The sequence below is a fragment of the Podarcis raffonei genome, chromosome 2 (assembly GCF_027172205.1).
Source record: "Podarcis raffonei isolate rPodRaf1 chromosome 2, rPodRaf1.pri, whole genome shotgun sequence".
Taxonomy (NCBI): domain Eukaryota; kingdom Metazoa; phylum Chordata; class Lepidosauria; order Squamata; family Lacertidae; genus Podarcis; species Podarcis raffonei.
Window position 1 is genome coordinate 83,119,404 of NC_070603.1, and position 19,403 is coordinate 83,138,806.

The 19,403-nt window shown below is 40.5% G+C and overlaps 1 protein-coding gene across 10 annotated transcripts in view; it reads right to left on the minus strand.

The window, feature by feature from the left end:
- ERC2 (ELKS/RAB6-interacting/CAST family member 2) overlaps positions 1-19,403 on the minus strand; it is a 527,327-nt gene that overhangs the window by 267,259 nt on the left and 240,665 nt on the right. For all 10 annotated transcript variants that reach the window (XM_053377860.1, XM_053377861.1, XM_053377857.1 and 7 more), the window contains one exon: positions 3,035-3,170. In XM_053377860.1, the coding sequence (XP_053233835.1) occupies positions 3,035-3,170 (136 nt within the window). The remainder of the gene's footprint in view (positions 1-3,034; positions 3,171-19,403) is intronic.

A 19,403-nucleotide genomic window follows, 5' to 3' on the forward strand; every position in this document is an offset into this window, starting at 1 on the left:
TCTTACTGTCTAAGTTTGCAATTATGCTAATAAGTTTTAAAATCTTTTGCTAAATCAGTTTGCTTTTCTAAATAAAACTTCAGAGCAATAAAACTTGAGAACAGAATGCAATATGAATGAATATGTTAAGGCTAATTCATACGTTATTCTTGTTCTTATTCTTACAAAGAAAAGATATAAAGCTACACTTAAATGCTTAACCACATGGAGATGACTAACATTAGAATGCATCTACTGGCAAAAAGAAAGAGAGAGAGAGAAATCTCACTGAAGTGTGTGAAATTAATAACACACTATACATTTTGCTGAAAGGTGGACATTTTTGAGGTTGAACTTATTAGTTACACTTCCTATCCTGGCAAAATCCATCTATAATTAGAGAAGCAGAAAAATGGCAAGAGAAGTACCATGAACAAATCTCCAAAACTCACATAGTTGCATGATATTCTCTGCTGGCTACTCTTTGTTTTTTGTTTCACGCCTTTTGCTTTGTAAAGATACTAATGTTTAATACACTGAGCACACATAACCACTTGAAAAGAAGAAACCTTATTATCCCCAGGAAACCTACCAATTGAAAATGGACACACGTAAGATAAAATTCTGTTTTTAGGCAATGAATTAAAAAGAAAACAAGTTAAAAATATTGGCTCTTACATTTCTTCATATATTAGTTCATTAATTTCACAGACTCAAGAAAAGGTGATGGGGGGGGGGGAGGGTAAGAGAGAGAGGCAGAGAGAAGACAAGCCCAAAAGGACAACTCTTGTCTTTTTGGATTCAAAATGAGGTTGCTTTTATAAAAAGAGTTTGCTAAAGACTGGGAAAGTGTTTCAGATTTAAGAAATTTATACTGAGTGTAAAAATCAGCCATTCACACAGAATGCTGTTGTGTGATCTCTGTAATACTAAATCTAATGTTCAGTGGTAGTGATAAATCAGAGTTGCACATAATACTTTAAATACTAGAGCACACATTTTATAAGGAGTAATCATATCTGAACAACTCTACATGACAGCTTTCCACTGCCATCACTATAACATGACTAAAGGCCTGTTTGGATGTTCATACTCAAACATTCTCCATTGTGTGAGGGAAAGACCAAGCCTTCTCTCACTTCTCCTGCCAGACCCATCCCACCCTGTTCACACGTTGGTGGCCTGGAACAGGGAGCCTGCTTTATGTGTCTGGCCTCCCAATGTGATGTACAGCCCTGATAATGCAAGGTTCTACAGAAGTATGTTGCCAATAGTCAAGCATTGGCTGAGAGCCTCGGGGGCTAAGAAGGGCCCTTCATCAGTCAGACTCAGCCATGCCACCATTCCCAGGTGGCATTTTACCTGTGGATGGGTGCCGGTGCCACTTCTGAATGGGAGCACCACTCAGTTCCCATCTGCTGTTACTGACCGCCATCTCAATTTAACCAAAATGCAATGCTCTAGACTAAATCTATAGCTTTCAAAGATCTATAAGCTGAGCAGAACTTTATACAATAAAATTTTCATCCAACATAGCAGCAAGAGGGCAAGACCACAGTTATTCCTCTTTCTGTGACAGAATGGCCCTGTTAAAGCTTGCCACTTCTACTCATTAACTTCTGTTAATTGTGAGGTGAATATAGACTTATGAGTGTAGGTGAAACTTTTTGCATACTGTCCCTCAAATCTTATTTGCACAGGAAGGAAAATTGAACAGACAGGAAGAATGAAAGGGACACATCCTCATCAGACTTGCTTCTTAGACTGAGCAATTCATCTTACGAGAAAACACTCTGCTTACACTCCTGCTCCCATTTCCTGACTCCTGTCTTGGATTATGACCTCTCTCTGACTTTTAAATATAATCCTACTTCTTGCCCATCTCTTTGCTCCTCAGCAACTCAAACTTCTGCCTTGTTCTAACTAGCTTCCTGACTCCTGATATGCCTTCTCTGGAACTTAAACTTGTCTGTTTCAAACCGTGTCTTCATTGTCCTCCCATCTTTGCAGAACACCCATGCCGAGCTAGGGCCTGAATGAATGCTTACTTAATGACAGACACATGTCTTTTCTCTCCCTCACATGACAACCTGCACTGGGAAAAACCTCCTCATTTACACAACCTATAAAGGTACAAGGGCACTGCCCTCATTTCCACCTGGCCATTCTTTGGTATCATGCAGCTGTTACAGCAGCATGAAGTACCGGTAAATTAATTAGACTGATAGAAACAGATCTGTCCTTTATTTTGCACAACAGCTGCAACTGAGGGACGAATTCACAGGCACAGCTTGTTCTCCTGAGCAGATAAAACTAGGTAACAAAAGATGCAGAGGCAAAACAGGTGATCAGCAGCCTCACATATTTTATATATACGTAGCTGAATTGCGCAACACTGAAGTGTAGGTAGTGTACTGAGGGAGGGAGTTTCTTCATCTCTTCTGCCTTTTTTCTCCCCCACCATGTTTTGTTGGTCCCCACTTGTAAAATTCCTATTACCTCTTTTCTTCTGTATTCAGATTAAAATAATACTTTCAGTTCTTATGGAAGGTCCCTTGGAAAATATGAATGCAGCACAGAATGACAGCCAGAATATGCAAGCGGCCTATAGCAGTTACCCGGTAGTTTTGCTATCTACTAAGAATGCTATAGCAGCATTTTTTGATATACCATGGAATACAACTATATTCATCTAAACAAAATCAAATTTCATTTTTTCTTCTCATCATTTCTAACCAGTAGATTTGCCTCAAGTAATTAGATAAGGTACCATTCACAACTGAGTGAGCAGGTCATACCCCAAATAACAACAACCACCTTCTACAAATATCCAGACTGCACTAGTCATTATAAGAAAGGGTTCCCTGATTTACACCATAATGTGCTTCTTTGCAACACGTCAATTGCATGTGTTTTTCTGCACCACCTTTCCAGACCTTTGTCTGTAAAGAAAAAAGGGCTTTTCCATCAGAAATCAGTTTTGGAGCATATTTACTTGTTTATTTTTTTGCAACAGAACATTTCCAGAATATTTAGACAAATTAAAGCAACTCACCTGCAAATGCTGAGAGTTGTCTGTCATATTATCTTCACGTCTACGAACTTCTTCTAGCAACTGGGCATTCTTCTTCTTTTCCATTTGTTGATTGTGCTTCAGGTTTGCCACCTTCTTGTTTTGGTCCTTCATATGTCTAAGAATTGTATGCATAGGCCTGTTAATTCTAAAGGTCCAATTGACATTTTTACAGTGCAAATGTATACATAATGACACACGTCATTTGCATATTAGGTGCAGTTATCTAGCACATAAACTATACTGAACAGATGATAACTGAAAAAACAATTAGGTTGCACATGAAATGTCACTCTGGATGAAAAAAAGCTTACGAGTATCTCCGTTTCTTTACATTGATGCCTGTAGGTGTATGATATAAGATGAACGCATGAGGTGATTTTTTTAAAAACAAAAACGTATCACTGTTTCTTTCAGTCAGGGGTGCTGTGAGACTGCTTGCACAATGCCTTTCCCTCCCCTCCCTCCAAAAATCCAAAAACATCCTCATCTCTCTGCCTTCAGGGGCATTTCCCCCCCTAAACAGACACTGTGACATCTCATTACTGGAATAATGTTCTCAGGACTATGCTGCAAATCCAAACCAGCTTTTCTATTTGCCTTTGTGCTTTGGGTGAGCTGGGCAACTGTGCTGTAGACTTGTTCTCAGAAGAATGAACTTGTTAATGAAATTTGCTGTTCCCTTTTAAAACCTCTTACTGATGTATTTCACAGACAAATTTCCCTTACTAAATGAAAAAAGCAATTCTGAAGATAAATGCTAATATATTTAAAACAAACCAAATTCATGCCAAACATTACCAGAATAACACTGTTAATAGAATTAAATGTGCTGTTCCTTTGCAATTTTAAACTGTAAAACTTATATTCTTCAACAAAGAAAAGCAATTGTTTGAAGTTATATGGCCAGCCATTGTCATGAAAGTCTGAAAAACTAATCTTAGGACAGAGTTACTACCTGCTTGGGTTCTTAGATATTAATTTATTTGACTTTCTCATGATTCTGAGGAATTTCCTTCTTCTTATCTATATAATAATAGTCATGTGCAAATTCCAAATGAGATCTACACACTAATCCTTTTTTGGCAAACTGAAAGGATATTTTCTAATGCCCATATGATCACTGGAAATTTTCCAGTATCTTCTGCACTAGACTCTGTAATAAGAAAATACTTAAGTTGCAATGCACATTGAGCTGATGTAGCAACTGATCCATCTTCTCATAATCTCAAAATAGGACCTAGATACTTACCATTTGCACTTAAAACCTTTTCTATGAACATCCACTAAATAGGAGCTTTATTATGTCTTAACATTGTTTTCATTGGAAAGCACTATCACATGGCAAAGTTTCACAGAACAGTCATCCAGGCACCACTGTTATATGAAAGCAAATGAGGAATCTACACTCTACCCTAAATTCTAGGGCAAAAGCTAGTAACAATTCAGATTATATAATTAAAACACAGTATCTGACCAGGAAACCAGTTACTACTCCATATCTACAATTATTTCTCAAGCTCTTAAAATGAGAGCTAGCAATTCATATTTTCTTACCATAGGAAAATTTGAATTAGAGTCTTCTTTATTCAGAAAAAAAGAGTGTGAGCAAAGGCAAGGCCACATAATATCATGATTAATTACATTGTGTTAATTTTCATCCTGTGGATTCATTTACATAATTTTTAAAATCTCTCCCCTTTGGCATTTCCAAGCCTTCCTCTTTACTGCAAGTGTCTCTATATTTTTTTTTTAAATATTTTTATTAAACAATTTTTTATAATCATACAAACAATACATACATAAACAAACAAAAGACAACAGAACAAAAAAAAAAACAAGTACCATTTCATATCCTAATTTCTTAAACCTTTCTTCTTCGACTTCCTCATGCCTCCCGTTTCTGTATTCCAATTTCTAATCAATTGCTCAGCAAATCTTCCCCTATTTTACTATAAATTTAAACTAATTACCCTTATTCTCCTTGTCTTAACCATTGCTAATAGTAACCATTTACTTTCCAGTCCAACATCATTCTAACTGTCGTTAATTTTATAATATTTCTTTAAATAGTCCTTAAACTTTTTCCATTCTTCTTCCGCCGCTTCTCTTCCCTGGTTTCGGATTCTGCTCGTCATCTCTGCCAGGCTCATGTAGTCAATCACCTTCATCTGCCATTCTTCCAGAGTGGGTAGATCTTGTGTCTTCCAGTACTTTGCAATGAGTATTCTTGCTGCTGTTGTAGCATACATAAAAAAGGTTATGTCCTTCTTTAACACCCCTTGGCCGACAATACCCAAGAGAAAGGCCTCTGGTTTCTTAGGGAAGGTGTATTTAAATACCTTTTTCAGTTCATTATAGATCATTTCCCAGAATGCCTTAATCTTCGGGCACGTCCACCAGAGGTGAAAGAATGTGCCTTCCTTTTCCTTACATTTCCAACATTTATTGTCAGGCAAATGGTAGATCTTTGCAAGCTTGACTGGGGTTATGTACCACCTATAGATCATTTTCATAATATTTTCTCTTAAGGCATTACATGCCGTGAATTTCATCCCGGTGGTCCACAACTTTTCCCAATCAGCAAACAAAATATTATGACCAATGTCCTGAGCCCATTTAATCATAGTTGATTTAACCGTTTCATCTTGTGTATTCCATTTCAGCAGCAAATTGTACATTTTTGACAAATTCTTAGTACTGGATTCTAACAATTCAGTCTCTAGTTTTGATTTCTCCACCTGGAAGCCAATTTTACTGTCCAATTTAAACACTTCGTTTATTTGATGGTAATGCAACCAGTCTCTCACCTTCCCTTTTAATTTCTCAAAACTCTGCAATCTCAGTTTGTCCCCTTCCTTTTCCAGAATTTCCCAATATCTTGGCCACTTCGACTCCATATTTAACTTTTTAACTGCCTTGGCTTCCATTGGCGACAACCACCTTGGGGTTTTATTTTCCAGCAAATCTTTATATCTGACCCAAACATTTAATAGTGCTTTTCTGACAATATGGTTTTTAAAACTTTTGTGCGCTTTAACCTTGTCATACCACAGATATGCATGCCACCCAAAAATATTATTAAAACCTTCCAAGTCCAAAATGTCTGTGTTTTCAAGAAGCAACCAATCTTTTAGCCAGCAGAAAGCTGCCGCTTCATAGTACAATTTAAAGTCTGGCAGGGCAAACCCCCCTCTTTCCTTTGAGTCCGTTAATATCTTAAATTTTATTCTGGGCTTCTTGCCCTGCCAGACAAATTTAGATATGTCTTTCTGCCACTTCTTGAAACAGTCCATTTTATCCATTATTTGTAATGCTTGAAACAAAAACAACATTCTTGGCAATACATTCATTTTTATAACTGCAATTCGACCTAACAAGGAAAGCTTCAAATTTGACCAAATCTCCAGATCTTTTTTCACCTCTGTCCAAGCAAAGGCAAGGCCACATAATATCATGATTAATTACATTGTGTTAATTTTCATCCTGTGGATTCATTTACATAATTTTTAAAATCTCTCCCCTTTGGCATTTCCAAGCCTTCCTCTTTACTGCAAGTGTCTCTAAATTGTCCTAAACTTCAGTAAGGTGGTCATTTCATGTGGCCTTCAGATCATGCCCTGGAGCATAAGTAACCCAGTTTGGTAAGTAAGACCATATAATGAGTTGCAAATGCAGTGTGCACAGTTCCTGACCTTCAGTACAATGGAGTCCGATGCACAGATTGTCGCAGTTTAATCATCACCTCTTCACAAAATATCTAACTGTGAAGCACTCTGGGTTGCTGAATATTAGCTGAAGTGAGTGGTTATAAGAATCTACTTCTGTCCACAGCACACATTGCAAAATACCAAGGTTTTTGTCAGCACCTGTTATTCTCTATTGCTGCAGCAGGCCCCACCATTGACCCATGCCCTAAGGCCCCTTGACTGGTGTGTTTCAGTCAGTACCGTTGTAGCACCATGTCCGAGGTGCTCTGGAGCATTGCAGGAAATTTAAATAGCTGCTAAACACCATCATGGTGATCACTGTAGCAGCACGGCTCATGGAGGACACAGATGTAGATGGAGGCTCACAAGAGATCTCAATGCCAAGGATCGCTTTGAACCTGGAGTTTGGCCCTGTAAACTACAGTAGAGATAAGCACTTCAACATAGGGTTGCCATATTTTTAAAAAGTGAAAATCTGGACACAAAAGAGTTTTCGAGCTATTTTTAATGAAATTCGCCAAAATCTACACTTCTGACATGGGTTGTCATACGTCCGGATTTTCCTGGACATTTCAGCATTTTCCACCCAGATGCTGTTTGCAAGGGCCGAATACCGGCTATGTTCGAGAATTCTGGACACATGGCAACCCTATGTATTTGCCTTCTAAAGGACTACCTGTTGTGTTTTAATCATAGACAATATAACTAAGATAGCTAATTATTTGAGGAACATAGCAAATTCAATAACTCAATTTATGCCTATGAGGGAGCACTCAGAAGTCTACTTCATCATGAACACATATAAACTGATGGAAATATTTGCTAACACAGAAAATAAATGGATAACCATGCTCCCCAAGCTTAACTTAATTTCATAACTGTTCTTTCATTAACATGCAGGCATTGTGCAGATCTTGCTTAATATTTATGCTGAACATGTTGCTAGCCCATTCGGCTTGATTAGCTATAATTTAGAATATTCCCTGATGTGTTTTCTTAATCAGAAGGGCAGCATGCTGTTTTAATAGAAATGGAAACTAGCATGATGCAAATGCTGTTCGGTAGGAAGGCCACCAGAAAGTACAATAGGCCTACATTTTTTAGGATACCCTGGACAGCAATTTGTTAAGCTATCAGAGAACTTGATATGGGTGAAGTAATGCTGTAAGAATGCTATGTTTTCACCAGGGGAGATTCAGAGTAGAAGGTGAGAACTTAACAGCTTCATACTTTTTAAAGAAAGCAGTATTTACTAAAATGGGAAGAGAACTAAGAAGCATAATAAGGCATCATTCTGGAGAACGGGACTATGAACCAAAAGCAACAACTGTGCAGTGCAATTTCCCCATTAATTTCCTTTTCTGAAACCCTCAGCCCCAAAGTGACTGCTCTCTGAGCAAACTGTTAAGATTTAATGTATCCTGCTAGAATATTACTGGCATACAGCATTGTTGAAAAATGCTGTACTTCTGAGCTTCAGTGTGCTATGACAACAAGAATCTGGCTCATCTTCAGTAATTTTTAAGACACTCATTGAATCACAGATTTATGAAAGATGCAAAGTAGGTCAAGATAAAGGAAGGATGGTATTCATTAGCCAAAGTATATAAATAAGGATAAGAACTATAAAAAGATTAAATAGACAGACAAGTATAAACATGGAAAAGATAAAGCCAAATAAACCAATAAATTGGGATGTAGAGATGCTGTGTAGGCTAGGCTCTTCGCCATGCGTTATTTTGGTATGGTTAGTCTGTTAACACTAGGACAATTGGGTGGAATAACCTCATCTAAGCATCACTTACTGCTATAGTCTTAGGTCAGTGTCTACCATAAACCAAGGGGGGGGGGAGGCCTGAGTTTGCCAACATACTGAAAGCTTTTGTAGAAATGTAAAAGCACAAAAAACCAGCCAGTAAAACTTACTACCTTGCTGTTGTTAAAAGAAAACAATTCTTCGAAGCTGGCTAGAAATTGGAGTTTTTTTTAAAAAAAAATCAAACTCAGAGACACAGCCCTGACCAGAAGCTAGAATGGGGGCGGGGATTTTCGTTTTCATTACATGCTTAAACTATCATCATAAAAACACACTCAGATGTGCCCCAGTCCCCTCAGGCCTGCAGCCTAAATATTCACTTCTTTCAGAAATCCCTTTGTGATTCTAGCCCATGGGTAGGCAAACTAAGGCCCGAGGGCCAGATCCAGCCCAATCGCCTTCTAAATCGGGCCCGCTGACGGTCCGGGAATCAGCATGTTTTCACATGAGTAGAATGTGCCCTTCTATTTAAAATGCATCTCTGGGTTATTTGTGGGGCCTGCCTGGTGTTTTTACATGAGTAGAATGTGTGCTTTTATTTAAAATGCATCTCTGGGTTATTTGTGGGGCATAGGAATTCATTCATTATTTTTTTTCAAAATATAGTCCGGCCCCCCACAAGGTCTGAGGGACAGTGGACCGGCCCCCTGCTGAAAAAGTTTGCTGACCCCTGGTCTAGCCACTCCATCTCCCTCCCCTCCCATTTTTTCTGCAACAGTCAGTATTCCACACTCATAAGCATGCTCAATCTACACTGGGCTGTTCTGGGGGTTTCAAGACCTTGTGCTCTACATTCATTGACCTTGGCACTAAGAGGCATGGGCAATGTCCCCTGAATTAAAATACAAATGTTTTCTTAAAAGTATCCACATCCAATTTAGAATGATCAGAAGAAAGCTTAACTATCTTACTGTGAGGTACAACATGGACCCCTATACGCTTGGATAATGTTAATTTTCTCTTTATTTCTAGCTGCTTCGTTGCCTTGCATCTGATGTTAACAGAAATCCAAGCCACTACGTTAAGTTCCCAACTTTAATTAGGTACCTTACTATGCTTGCCGAAAGCTAAGTGACATCAGCCAAAAGTAAGTAGTATTTCATAGTCAAAGTAGCATTTATCCATCTTGAAAAGTTAAAAATTATTTGCTTTAAAAAAAAAACCCACCTCCCAAATGCAGATATGCAAGACTCCTACACAAGGAAGAAGCAGAATTTATAATAGCTCCCTAAAGAATACTTTGCTTCCAATACTTTTCATCACATTAAACATTATTATGGTGGGACCAAGAGCCAGTTACCAAAATCTAGAAGTATGCCAGAAATCTTTGCATCTCACTGCCAATTTCATAACAGAAATATGCAACATTGTGTTTGAGCTACATGATGGGTTTTACGTATTCTCTGGTCCACAGCAATTTACACAAAATAAATCAACAACAGAAAAGTGTATAGAAATATATTTTGCTTGCAAATTAAGACTAAGTATTGGCTCCAACACTGTGCACAAGCAGGAGAGATTTCTACAGGTGGTATGGTTCCTCTCTTTTCCCCTACACAGCCTCAACATCTGTTCTAAAGGACTGAGAGACCCTTTGGTACAAATTTTGGGGGTGCAAGAGGCACTATAGAGGAGAGGAGAGAAGGTGAAGTCCTGTTGTGCTAGTGGAAGTCCACCTGTGCAATACTGGATTAACCTAACAACTCTTAGCATTTTACAAAATGGAAACCATAGTAAAACAACTTCATTAAATATCTTTAATCACTTTAAGTAGATAAAAAAAGCATACTATGGAAGGTGCATATTGCCTGGTTGGTTGGTTGGTTGGTTGGTTTGACAATGTTTACAAATAGTGGTGTTGAGTTTCTTGTTTTGTTTTTTAAAGGCAACACTCCCTGAATCTAAGATACATAATTATAGCTGATGACAAGGGTTTGTATTTTGGGTTTTTTTACTATGAGAGCTTCAGGTCTTCCTTGTAGTCCACAGACCAACCCTACAGTAACAAAACTGCAGGTTTTCACTCACAACATACATTTCATATAATATCATACAGAAGGATTGAAGAATTCAATTAGCTACTTCTCCCTGCTAATATTCTTAATGATATCCGAAGTTGATATGGATCAGAGTGAAAAAGAAAACTACAATCAGCACTGATGCAATTACCACCGACAACTCTCATCTCTGAAAAGCTGATCATGGTTGTGTGAAAGCATACAATGCCAGATTAGGAATGTAAGGTATGAGCAACTGCATGGGTGTACCAGGAGGCATCCAGTGGAGATGATGTTGCACTAATGGGGGACTTTGATTACCCTCAGATAGATGGGGTAAGTGCATGATCTAGTTACGACTAAGATGTAAAAATTCTAGATACCCTCAATGCCCTGGAACCAACCAAAGGGAAAGGGACACATGACTTAATCTTAAATGGTGCCCAGAACCTAGTGCAAGATATAAGTGTTAATGCAAGTACAGTGGTACCTCGGGTTAAGTACTTAATTCGTTCCGGAGCTCTGTTCTTAACCTGAAACTGTTCTTAACCTGAAGCACCACTTTAGCTAATGGGGCCTCTCACTGCTGCTGCGCTGCTGCTGCTGTGTGATTTCTGTTCTCATCCTGAAGCAACGTTCTTAACCCGAGGTACTATTTCTGGGTTAGCAGAGTCTGTAACCTGAAGCGTCTGTAACCTGAAGCGTCTGTAACCTGAGGTACCACTACAATATAAAGTAGTCTGGGTCTGAGTTCTGGGAGAAGAGACAAATGTTATAAAAGCCTGAAATTTATATGGAAGTTCAACCAGCATTTGAACTGACCAGGTCACTGTCCTACTTGGCCACTGTAAAAATTTACTTGACTGTTGAAACAGCATGCAGAAAGGAGCCCTGTGATGCCCAGAGCTACAATTAAGAGGCTTTTTCTTGCCTCTTACAAAGCTTTTATTTTTAATTTTGAGTTTAGAATTCTTATCTGCTTATCAGATCTAGTTTTATGGAATATATGACAGCAAAAGCTTGTTACTCATAGAGCAACAAGACTGAAACCTGTAATCAGCCATCTGCATCGTGTCCTTTATTCCATTTTATAGCACTATAAATTTTGTCTAAGCCTGAAACATGCAAAAAAACTTAAGATTGTCTGCTTTTAAGAGGAAGTGACTCAAAAGGACCCACCAGAAACAACACTTGCACATGCAATTCTTTTAGGTTAACTTCATGTTTTATTTCAAAATGCAAGCAACAATATTTCAACAGCTTTTTTGTTGCCCTATTAAGATCATGAGTCTTTGTCAAGCATTTTCTTCTTTTTATAAAAAGGTATAATAATACAAGATGGTGGGAACTACACTCCTCTGATTTGGCCAGCTTCCTCCCCTATTTCATAAATCAAGTGGGTAGAAAATCTCCTTTATCCCTAAAGTCACTGTGGAGAAATCATAGGGGTATATCCAACAAAGTAATCCCATTGATGAAATGGGATTGTGCAACTTCCCGTCTCTCTTCTTTCCCTGTGTGCCCCACAGATCAGTTCTAAGAAATCATACTTGTTGATCTGAGTAGTTACAGAAGAAAGAAGCTGAAATCTACATTCTCTTAATTTTTCTATTTTGGATTATATCCCAATTTTAGTCCTGCTCAAAAAGTAACCTTTCAGTGGCGTAGCGTGGGGGGTGCAGGGGGGGGCCGGCCGCACCGGGCGCAACTTCTGGGGGGGGCGCGCTCGCTGCCTCCGGAGTCGCCGAAGAGCCTCGGGCGCAGGCTGTACCAGAGCCCCATGTCTCGCGGAACCGACGAGCTGGCAGCGGCTCTCAGCGCTCGCCGCGGTCCCCGCGCATCAGGGCCGCGGAGGGCACGCCAGGCAGCCCCTCCTCACCGACGGGCAGCGTTCGCCTGCGGGGCTGGGCTGGCTGCGTGGAGTCGCCGAGGAGCCGCCGCCTGCCATGCCGCCCTGGCTGCTTCAGCCGCGTCCGACAGCCGGCTCGAGGCTCCTTCCGGCCGGATCTCCCGACTGGGCGCTGCGGGCGGAGGCTCCGGCACCAAGCGCCACGCCGCCCAGGCTCGGGTCGCTGTCTGGACGCGCGCAGCGGCGAATGAAGCGCCCAGCCGGAGCCACCTGCGCTCTAGTGCCTGCGCGCCAAGACCGCCCACCCGCCCCGACGGGGCCCGCCCACCCGCGCCGGAGGCCGGCCGACGCACTGGCCCCAGAGGCGCCCCCTCCCCGCGCCAGAAAGAAGCCGCGTCGGGGCTGGCCGGGCCGGGGAGGGAGACCGAGAAGGCTGCGCCGCGACGCCCAAAGGCGCGCGTCTTGGCGCAAAGGGGCCCGCGGCACCCAGATGCGGAAGGGACCCTCTCCCCCTGACCCGCCACTGAACTGCAATTCCCAGCTCCCTTGGCAAATCCCAGTCCCCAATCCCCAAGGTGCTTTATTTGAGGCAGGGGTCCTTTAATTGCAAAAACAACATCACGGAGGGCAGTAGTCACCACGAAGTTTGCCCCAGAGTAGAGCCGTCAGTATTAATGACCATGGTTAGGGGTTAGGGGGCGCAAATTACTTGCCTTGCCCCGGGTTAGGGGGCGCAAATTACTTGCCTTGCCCCGGGTGCTGACAACCCACGCTACGCCGCTGTAACCTTTTAAAATTAGTGGTCATAAATGACTTGGGCCCCTTATTTATAATGAGTCTAATCTGGGGTACATACCCTCCAACATTTCTCTGATGAAAACAGGGACATCCCATTCCATAATGATAAAGTTACTCTGTGCAGCTTCCAACATATATAAAAACATAATAAAACAATAAACATTGGGGGGGGGGGACCCTTCCCTATACAGGTTTACGTTCAGACGGCTCACGGGTCAAATTAACTCCATTTGTTGTTGTTTTGTTGTTTAGACGTTTTCGACTCTTCGTGACCCCATGGACCAGAGCACGCCAGGCACTCCTGTCTTCCACTGCCTCCCGCAGTTTGCTCAAACTCATGCTGGTAGCCAACCATCTTGTCCTCTGTCGTCCCCTTCTCCTTGTGCCCTCCATCTTTCCCAACATCAGGGTCTTTTCCAGGGAGTCTTCTTTTCTCATGAGGTGGCCAAAGTATTGGAGCCTCAGCTTCAGGATCTGTCCTTCCAGTGAGCACTCAGGGCTGATTTCCTTAAGAATGGAGAGGTTTGATCTTCTTGCAGTCCATGGGACTCTCAAGAGTCTCCTCCAGCACCATAATGCAAAAGCATCAATTCTTCAGTGATCAGCCTTCTCTATGGTCCAGCTCTCACTTCCATACATTACTACTGGGAAAACCATGGCTTTAACTATACGGACCTTTGTCAGCAAGGTGATGTCTACCCTCAAACATTTCTCAAACGAAAATAGGGACGTCCTAAGAAAAAATGGGATCAAATCAGAAACCAGGACAGCTTCTCTAAATCAGGGACATCCCTGGAAAATAGGGACACTTGGAGGGTCTGGGGGTAAAATTTAGTTGAATGCAACAATTTGTCTTTAGAATTCATTTTCTAAGCTGCTGTTGCTTCCAGTCTGATGGTAATGGAGAATGCAGAATCGAGAAAAGTAAAGAACACTGGTTCTGCACCTGATAGTCCATCTGGTTCTTTGTTGTTACATATTCTTGGTCCAGTCTGAAACAGAGAATCTGTACTAAGAATATGGGCCTTATAGACAGATGGAACTGTCAGCACCTTCAGGGATTTATGGAATCAATTCCAAATGTGTTCACATACTATGAATCGTTTTGGGTGGGATGGTAACTTGGAGACATGTAGGAGGAGTCCAGATTGGGATTACAGCACAACATCAAGCATTTGTCCTGCCTATTTTTACTAATAAGAATGCAGGAAGCTGCCTTACACCCCCAGTATTGTCTACACTGACTGGCAGCAGCTTTCGGGGGGTGTGGTTTAGACAGAAATCTTTCACAGCCTTTATCAAGTTTGGAACTGAGACCTTTTGTACGGCAAGCAAGCAAGTTCTCTGCTGCTAAGCTATGTGAAGAAAATAAGCAGCTATCCTGTCTTTAAAAGACATCTGAAGGCAGCCCTGTTTAGGGAAGTTTTTAATATTTAATGCTGTATTGTTTTTAACACTTGATTGGGAGCAGCCCAGAGTGGCTGGGGAAACTCAGCCTGATGGACGGGGTATAAGTTGTTGTTGTTGTTGTTGTTGTTGTTGTTGTTACAACATGTACTTCGGTTAGGGTTGCCATATTTCAAAAAGTGAAAATCCGGGCACAAAAGTTCTTGAGGTTTCTTTTTTGCAAAATTTTGAACTATTTTAAAGGAAATTCACCAGAAGCTACACTTCCAACATGGCTTGCCGGACATCCAGATTTTCCCGGACATTTCAGCTATTTCCTCCCAAATGCTGTTTACAAGGGCCAAATCCCAGTTATGTCCGAGGAATTCAGGATGTTTGGCAGTCCTAAGTTCAGTATCGCAAAGGACGACAGTCACAAATAGCTTAATCTGAGTAAGAAACATGTGTGCATGTTATCTCTGTGATGGCTATAGCATTGATATTCTCTGAGTGACAGTTACTGCGAATGTTTCATTTTGTACAAGGAAACTTTTTGAATGGTGCTTCCAGCTGCTTCTGGAACCGTCAAACTATTAGAAAAAATGGGGGGAAATGTCCAATGTGACATTTAAAACTCTTTTAGACCTTGGCTTGCACATCTCATTGAGTTTTACTTGCCCACAGAAAAGATTAGGCAGACCAGCAGCACAGGCTCACCATGAAACAGCTGGTACCAACTACTCTGCTGGTATTTACTATTCTGATGGAACAGGCTCCTACACTGTCCTAAGAGAGTATTGTACTGCTGCATCATACATAACTACTAGTTTTACCTTTCACTATAGTCTCTCAACTCTAAGCTTCTAACCTGAGATCTTAGCTTTATCTCTTGAAGGAGAGGGGTCTCAGCCGCTGGCAGTCTCACACAGAGTCCCTTTGACCACTTGTACTCTCAACCCTTGCCCCTCTTGACTGATAAAAGCTAGCAGGGAGGGCACAGCTGGTTAAGCCAGGAAGGTGGTTAATGCCTCCTTGTGTGAGAGAGTGGTCCCTGCTTCCTTGAAGGAGGCAGCAGTAAAACCATGCTTCGAGAAACCCTCCCTGGATTCAGAAACTTTAAGTATTGGCCAGTTGCCAGTCTTCCTTTCTTGGCCATTGGTTCTTGAGCAGGTGGTCATGGACTAGATCTAGGCACTCTTGAAGGAAACTGATTTTCTAGATCCATTTCAATCAGGGTTTAAGCCCAGTTTTGGCACAGAAACGGCTTTGGTATGATGACCTCTGTCGGGGAAGTGTGTCCCTGTTAATTCTCTTCAACCTCTCAGTGTCTTTTGATACCATTGACCATGGGACAGTGGTACCTCAGGTTACATACGCTTCAGGTTACATATGCTTCAGCTTACAGACTCCGCTAACCTGGAAATGGTGATTCAGGTTAAGAACTTTGCTTCAGGATGAGAACAGAAATCATGCTCCAGCAGTGCAGCAGCAGCAGGAGGCCCCATTAGCTAAAGTGGTGCTTCAGGTTAAGAACAGTTTCAGGTTAAGAACGGACCTCCGGAATGAATTAAGTACTTAACCCGAGGTACCACTGTATTCTTCTAGAATGTCTATCCACGTTAAGGGTGGGTGGCACCACTTTAGAGTGGTTCGGGTCCTACCTGGATAGTCATTTCCAAAGGCTGATGTTTGGGGAGTGCACTTTGGCCCCGTGGAGCCTCCAATGTGGTGCTAATCAGAATTCAAATTTATCCCCTATGCTGTTTAACATCTACATGAAACCGATGAGTGGGGTCATCCAGAGGTTTGGAGAACATTGTCAGCAATATGCTGATTACACACAGCTTTGCTTCTCCTTGACATCTGCAGGTGTGGCAGTGGATGTGCAGTTCCCCCCTCTGAATCACAGGCAAAACAATTTCCTTTCACCTAATAGACACACAAGGTCTTTCCAGATGATCATCTGAAGCAGCTTCAGTCTACAGAATACTACCACATAAATATATAACTTAGTTTTCTTTTGAGTTACAGTGAAAGACCTCAGGTTTTTATAATCAGAGAAATGCAGACTAGAAATTCTGCTACAGCTCTAAGTCAAATAAATGTGCCCCTAGGCCTGTCTGATACTTGGAATTCTGCCAGCAAATAAAAACATTAGATAACCAAAATTATCCACCTGGGAAGCATATGCAAAAAGATAGACTCCTTCTTTTATTTCACTCCAAAGATTACAAAACTCTGGATGATTTGTGAAAAGGCATGCTTTTGTCTAGGTTTTTCTGTCAATGGAAGACAGCTGCTCCAGGTAAAAACCAGCAGTCTGAGGTACAAAAGTCACTAGCTTAGAAAGGTTCACAAAGCTGCCCTGCTCCACAGAAGGATTAAATTAACCCACACCATGAATTTCCAAACTACAGATTAACTCACATAATGAAGTTTATGCGCACATCTTATTAATGCTATTATCTCTTTCAAAGTCTTTTGATGCCATGAAGTTTTGGTACAAAATTTGAAGAAAGCATTTTGGGGGCCATGCGTGGTCATGCCCACCCTGGCAGGAAAGGTTAAGAATAAATTCAGAAGTTATTGGTTCTTCGGACCAACTAATGTGGGTAATGTGAAATGCAATCAGAGAGAGTTGCAGCCCCTTCTTATATGAGCAAGACAGGCAGGCAACCAAAAACCTCTTTTCACAAAAGGAGACACTACAATCTTTTGTGACATTGTTCACACACTTTATTTGTCCAGTAGCACCTTATAAACCAACTAAGTTTGTTCTGGTATAAGCTTCCGTGTGCATGCACACTTCTTCATATATTTCTATTCATTAGCTTGCTCTATCTAGTAGGATGGTGAAGGAAACTGCTCATTTCCCCCCATGAAACATTCATAAAGATAAGCTGTGTTCGCATCCTTATTCATCACAGAAACATGAAATTAAGCACTATATAAACCATATCAATCCACAGCTTGCCTTGCAATGTTATTCTAGTCTAGAGATTCACTCTGTAGTCTAGGCAGAAAGAAGAACCACCATTAAGTTGACCAATAAGGTTGTTTACTACAATAAGTGTTCTAAAGAGGCTACTCCAGAACTAGACATTTCTAGCACTTATAACTTTTATGTTCTCCATTGCAAATTAATATTCACAGTTGGCAGTGACTAAAACTCAAAGTACTTTAACCGCTTCAGTTTTCTGATATATTAACGAAGTATAGTCATATTTCCTTCTCCAGTATCTTTTGGAATCTACTTAAATCGTTCATTCACACAATCATTACAGCTACTTAACCAATCAATGTTTACTTATCCCTGTTAGAAATACCTTTCCATTTTTTTGCAGATGAATCAAACAAATGGCTGATTGCCATCTTACGATCAACAAAAAATCCAAAACATTCTCATCTCTCATTTGCAGCTAATGGGTCCTTAGCAAACAGTATTTATTCTTATAATGCTTGATTCATTTTTTAATTCAATTCTATTTTTGTTATGCTAATCACTGGGATATCCAGTCCATTCTGCACAACATTCTCACTTTTTAGTATGTATTAACAAAAATCCCAGCATGATGTCATTATGGTTCCAAATCCTACTATTACAACCCACAAATTATAATGTGTGTGGGTAAACATATTGTTAAAAAATTGCTTACAGGAAAAAAGGCAAAAGTTAGTTACATTTGGGTTGTCACTAATGATTAAGTATTTCAAAACACTGAGATTTACTGAAACATTACCCAAGGAACTGCTGTTGTACCTTTAGTTGTGTTGGCAATTTACGGTTACCAGTTTATGAGTCTTTACATTTTAACACAAAATCCTTCAGAAAGTTTTTCCCCCATCTGGAAACAGAGTGAATGGGGAGTTTTTAGAAAATGTCTGCCATCAAAAGAATCAACAACAACAATGCAGGGATGCACATACTTAAACGCAAGTAGCCAGAGGATACTGTGTCTATCAATTTAAACATGAAGTGGATTTGATAAGTGAGTGATGTGAGACAATAATATACCAAAGGTACTGACCTGGAAGTCAAGCTGGTTGAAGCAGGGGTGAAAGCGGCAGTTTGGAGAGTAAACACAAAAAGGAAGGAAATAGCAAGAGAATAAACGAAGGAAAAACATTAGTTTTTCAACATAAAAGTGAGCAGATGTTATATCAGCAATCTCTTGTCAAAAACAGAAATCAACAAATAAACGTTAGTGTACAGTGTTTCTAAGATGGGTGATGACCAAAGCAACAGCTTAGGAGGAAGTAAACATGTTGCTTATGTATGATGGAAAAGCTACCTTAGAATATGTATACATTCTCACGTGTATACACATACAAGTGAAACACTATGAAGCTGATGGCAGTTGCTAAGGCATATGTTTGACAGGAGGCATTCATGCTTGGGGAAAATAATGTTGCTTGGACCAACAAGGATTTGAGGATGACTCATATACAGCAAGTCATCTTCACCCATGAAAAATAAAGGAAGCTCAATGGCTTGGCTAGATGTTCAAAGAATTTTGTCAGAGATTCTCAAGTACTGATCACTTACACTGATCAAAGACACCACTTTTTCCCATGGAAACATAGACCTTTCTAAAGCTGAGAGCAATCTTTTTCAGTCCCAAGAATAAGACCAATACTTCATCACTGAGAATAACCAGATGCATGATAAATATTTTTTTTACAAAAATATTTAACATGTCCTTTCAATTAGCCAAAACACACATACAAACCCTTATCTAATGCCAAACCAAAAAGAGTCCCCCAGAGCCATCACAGGTGCACATTCCTGCATCAT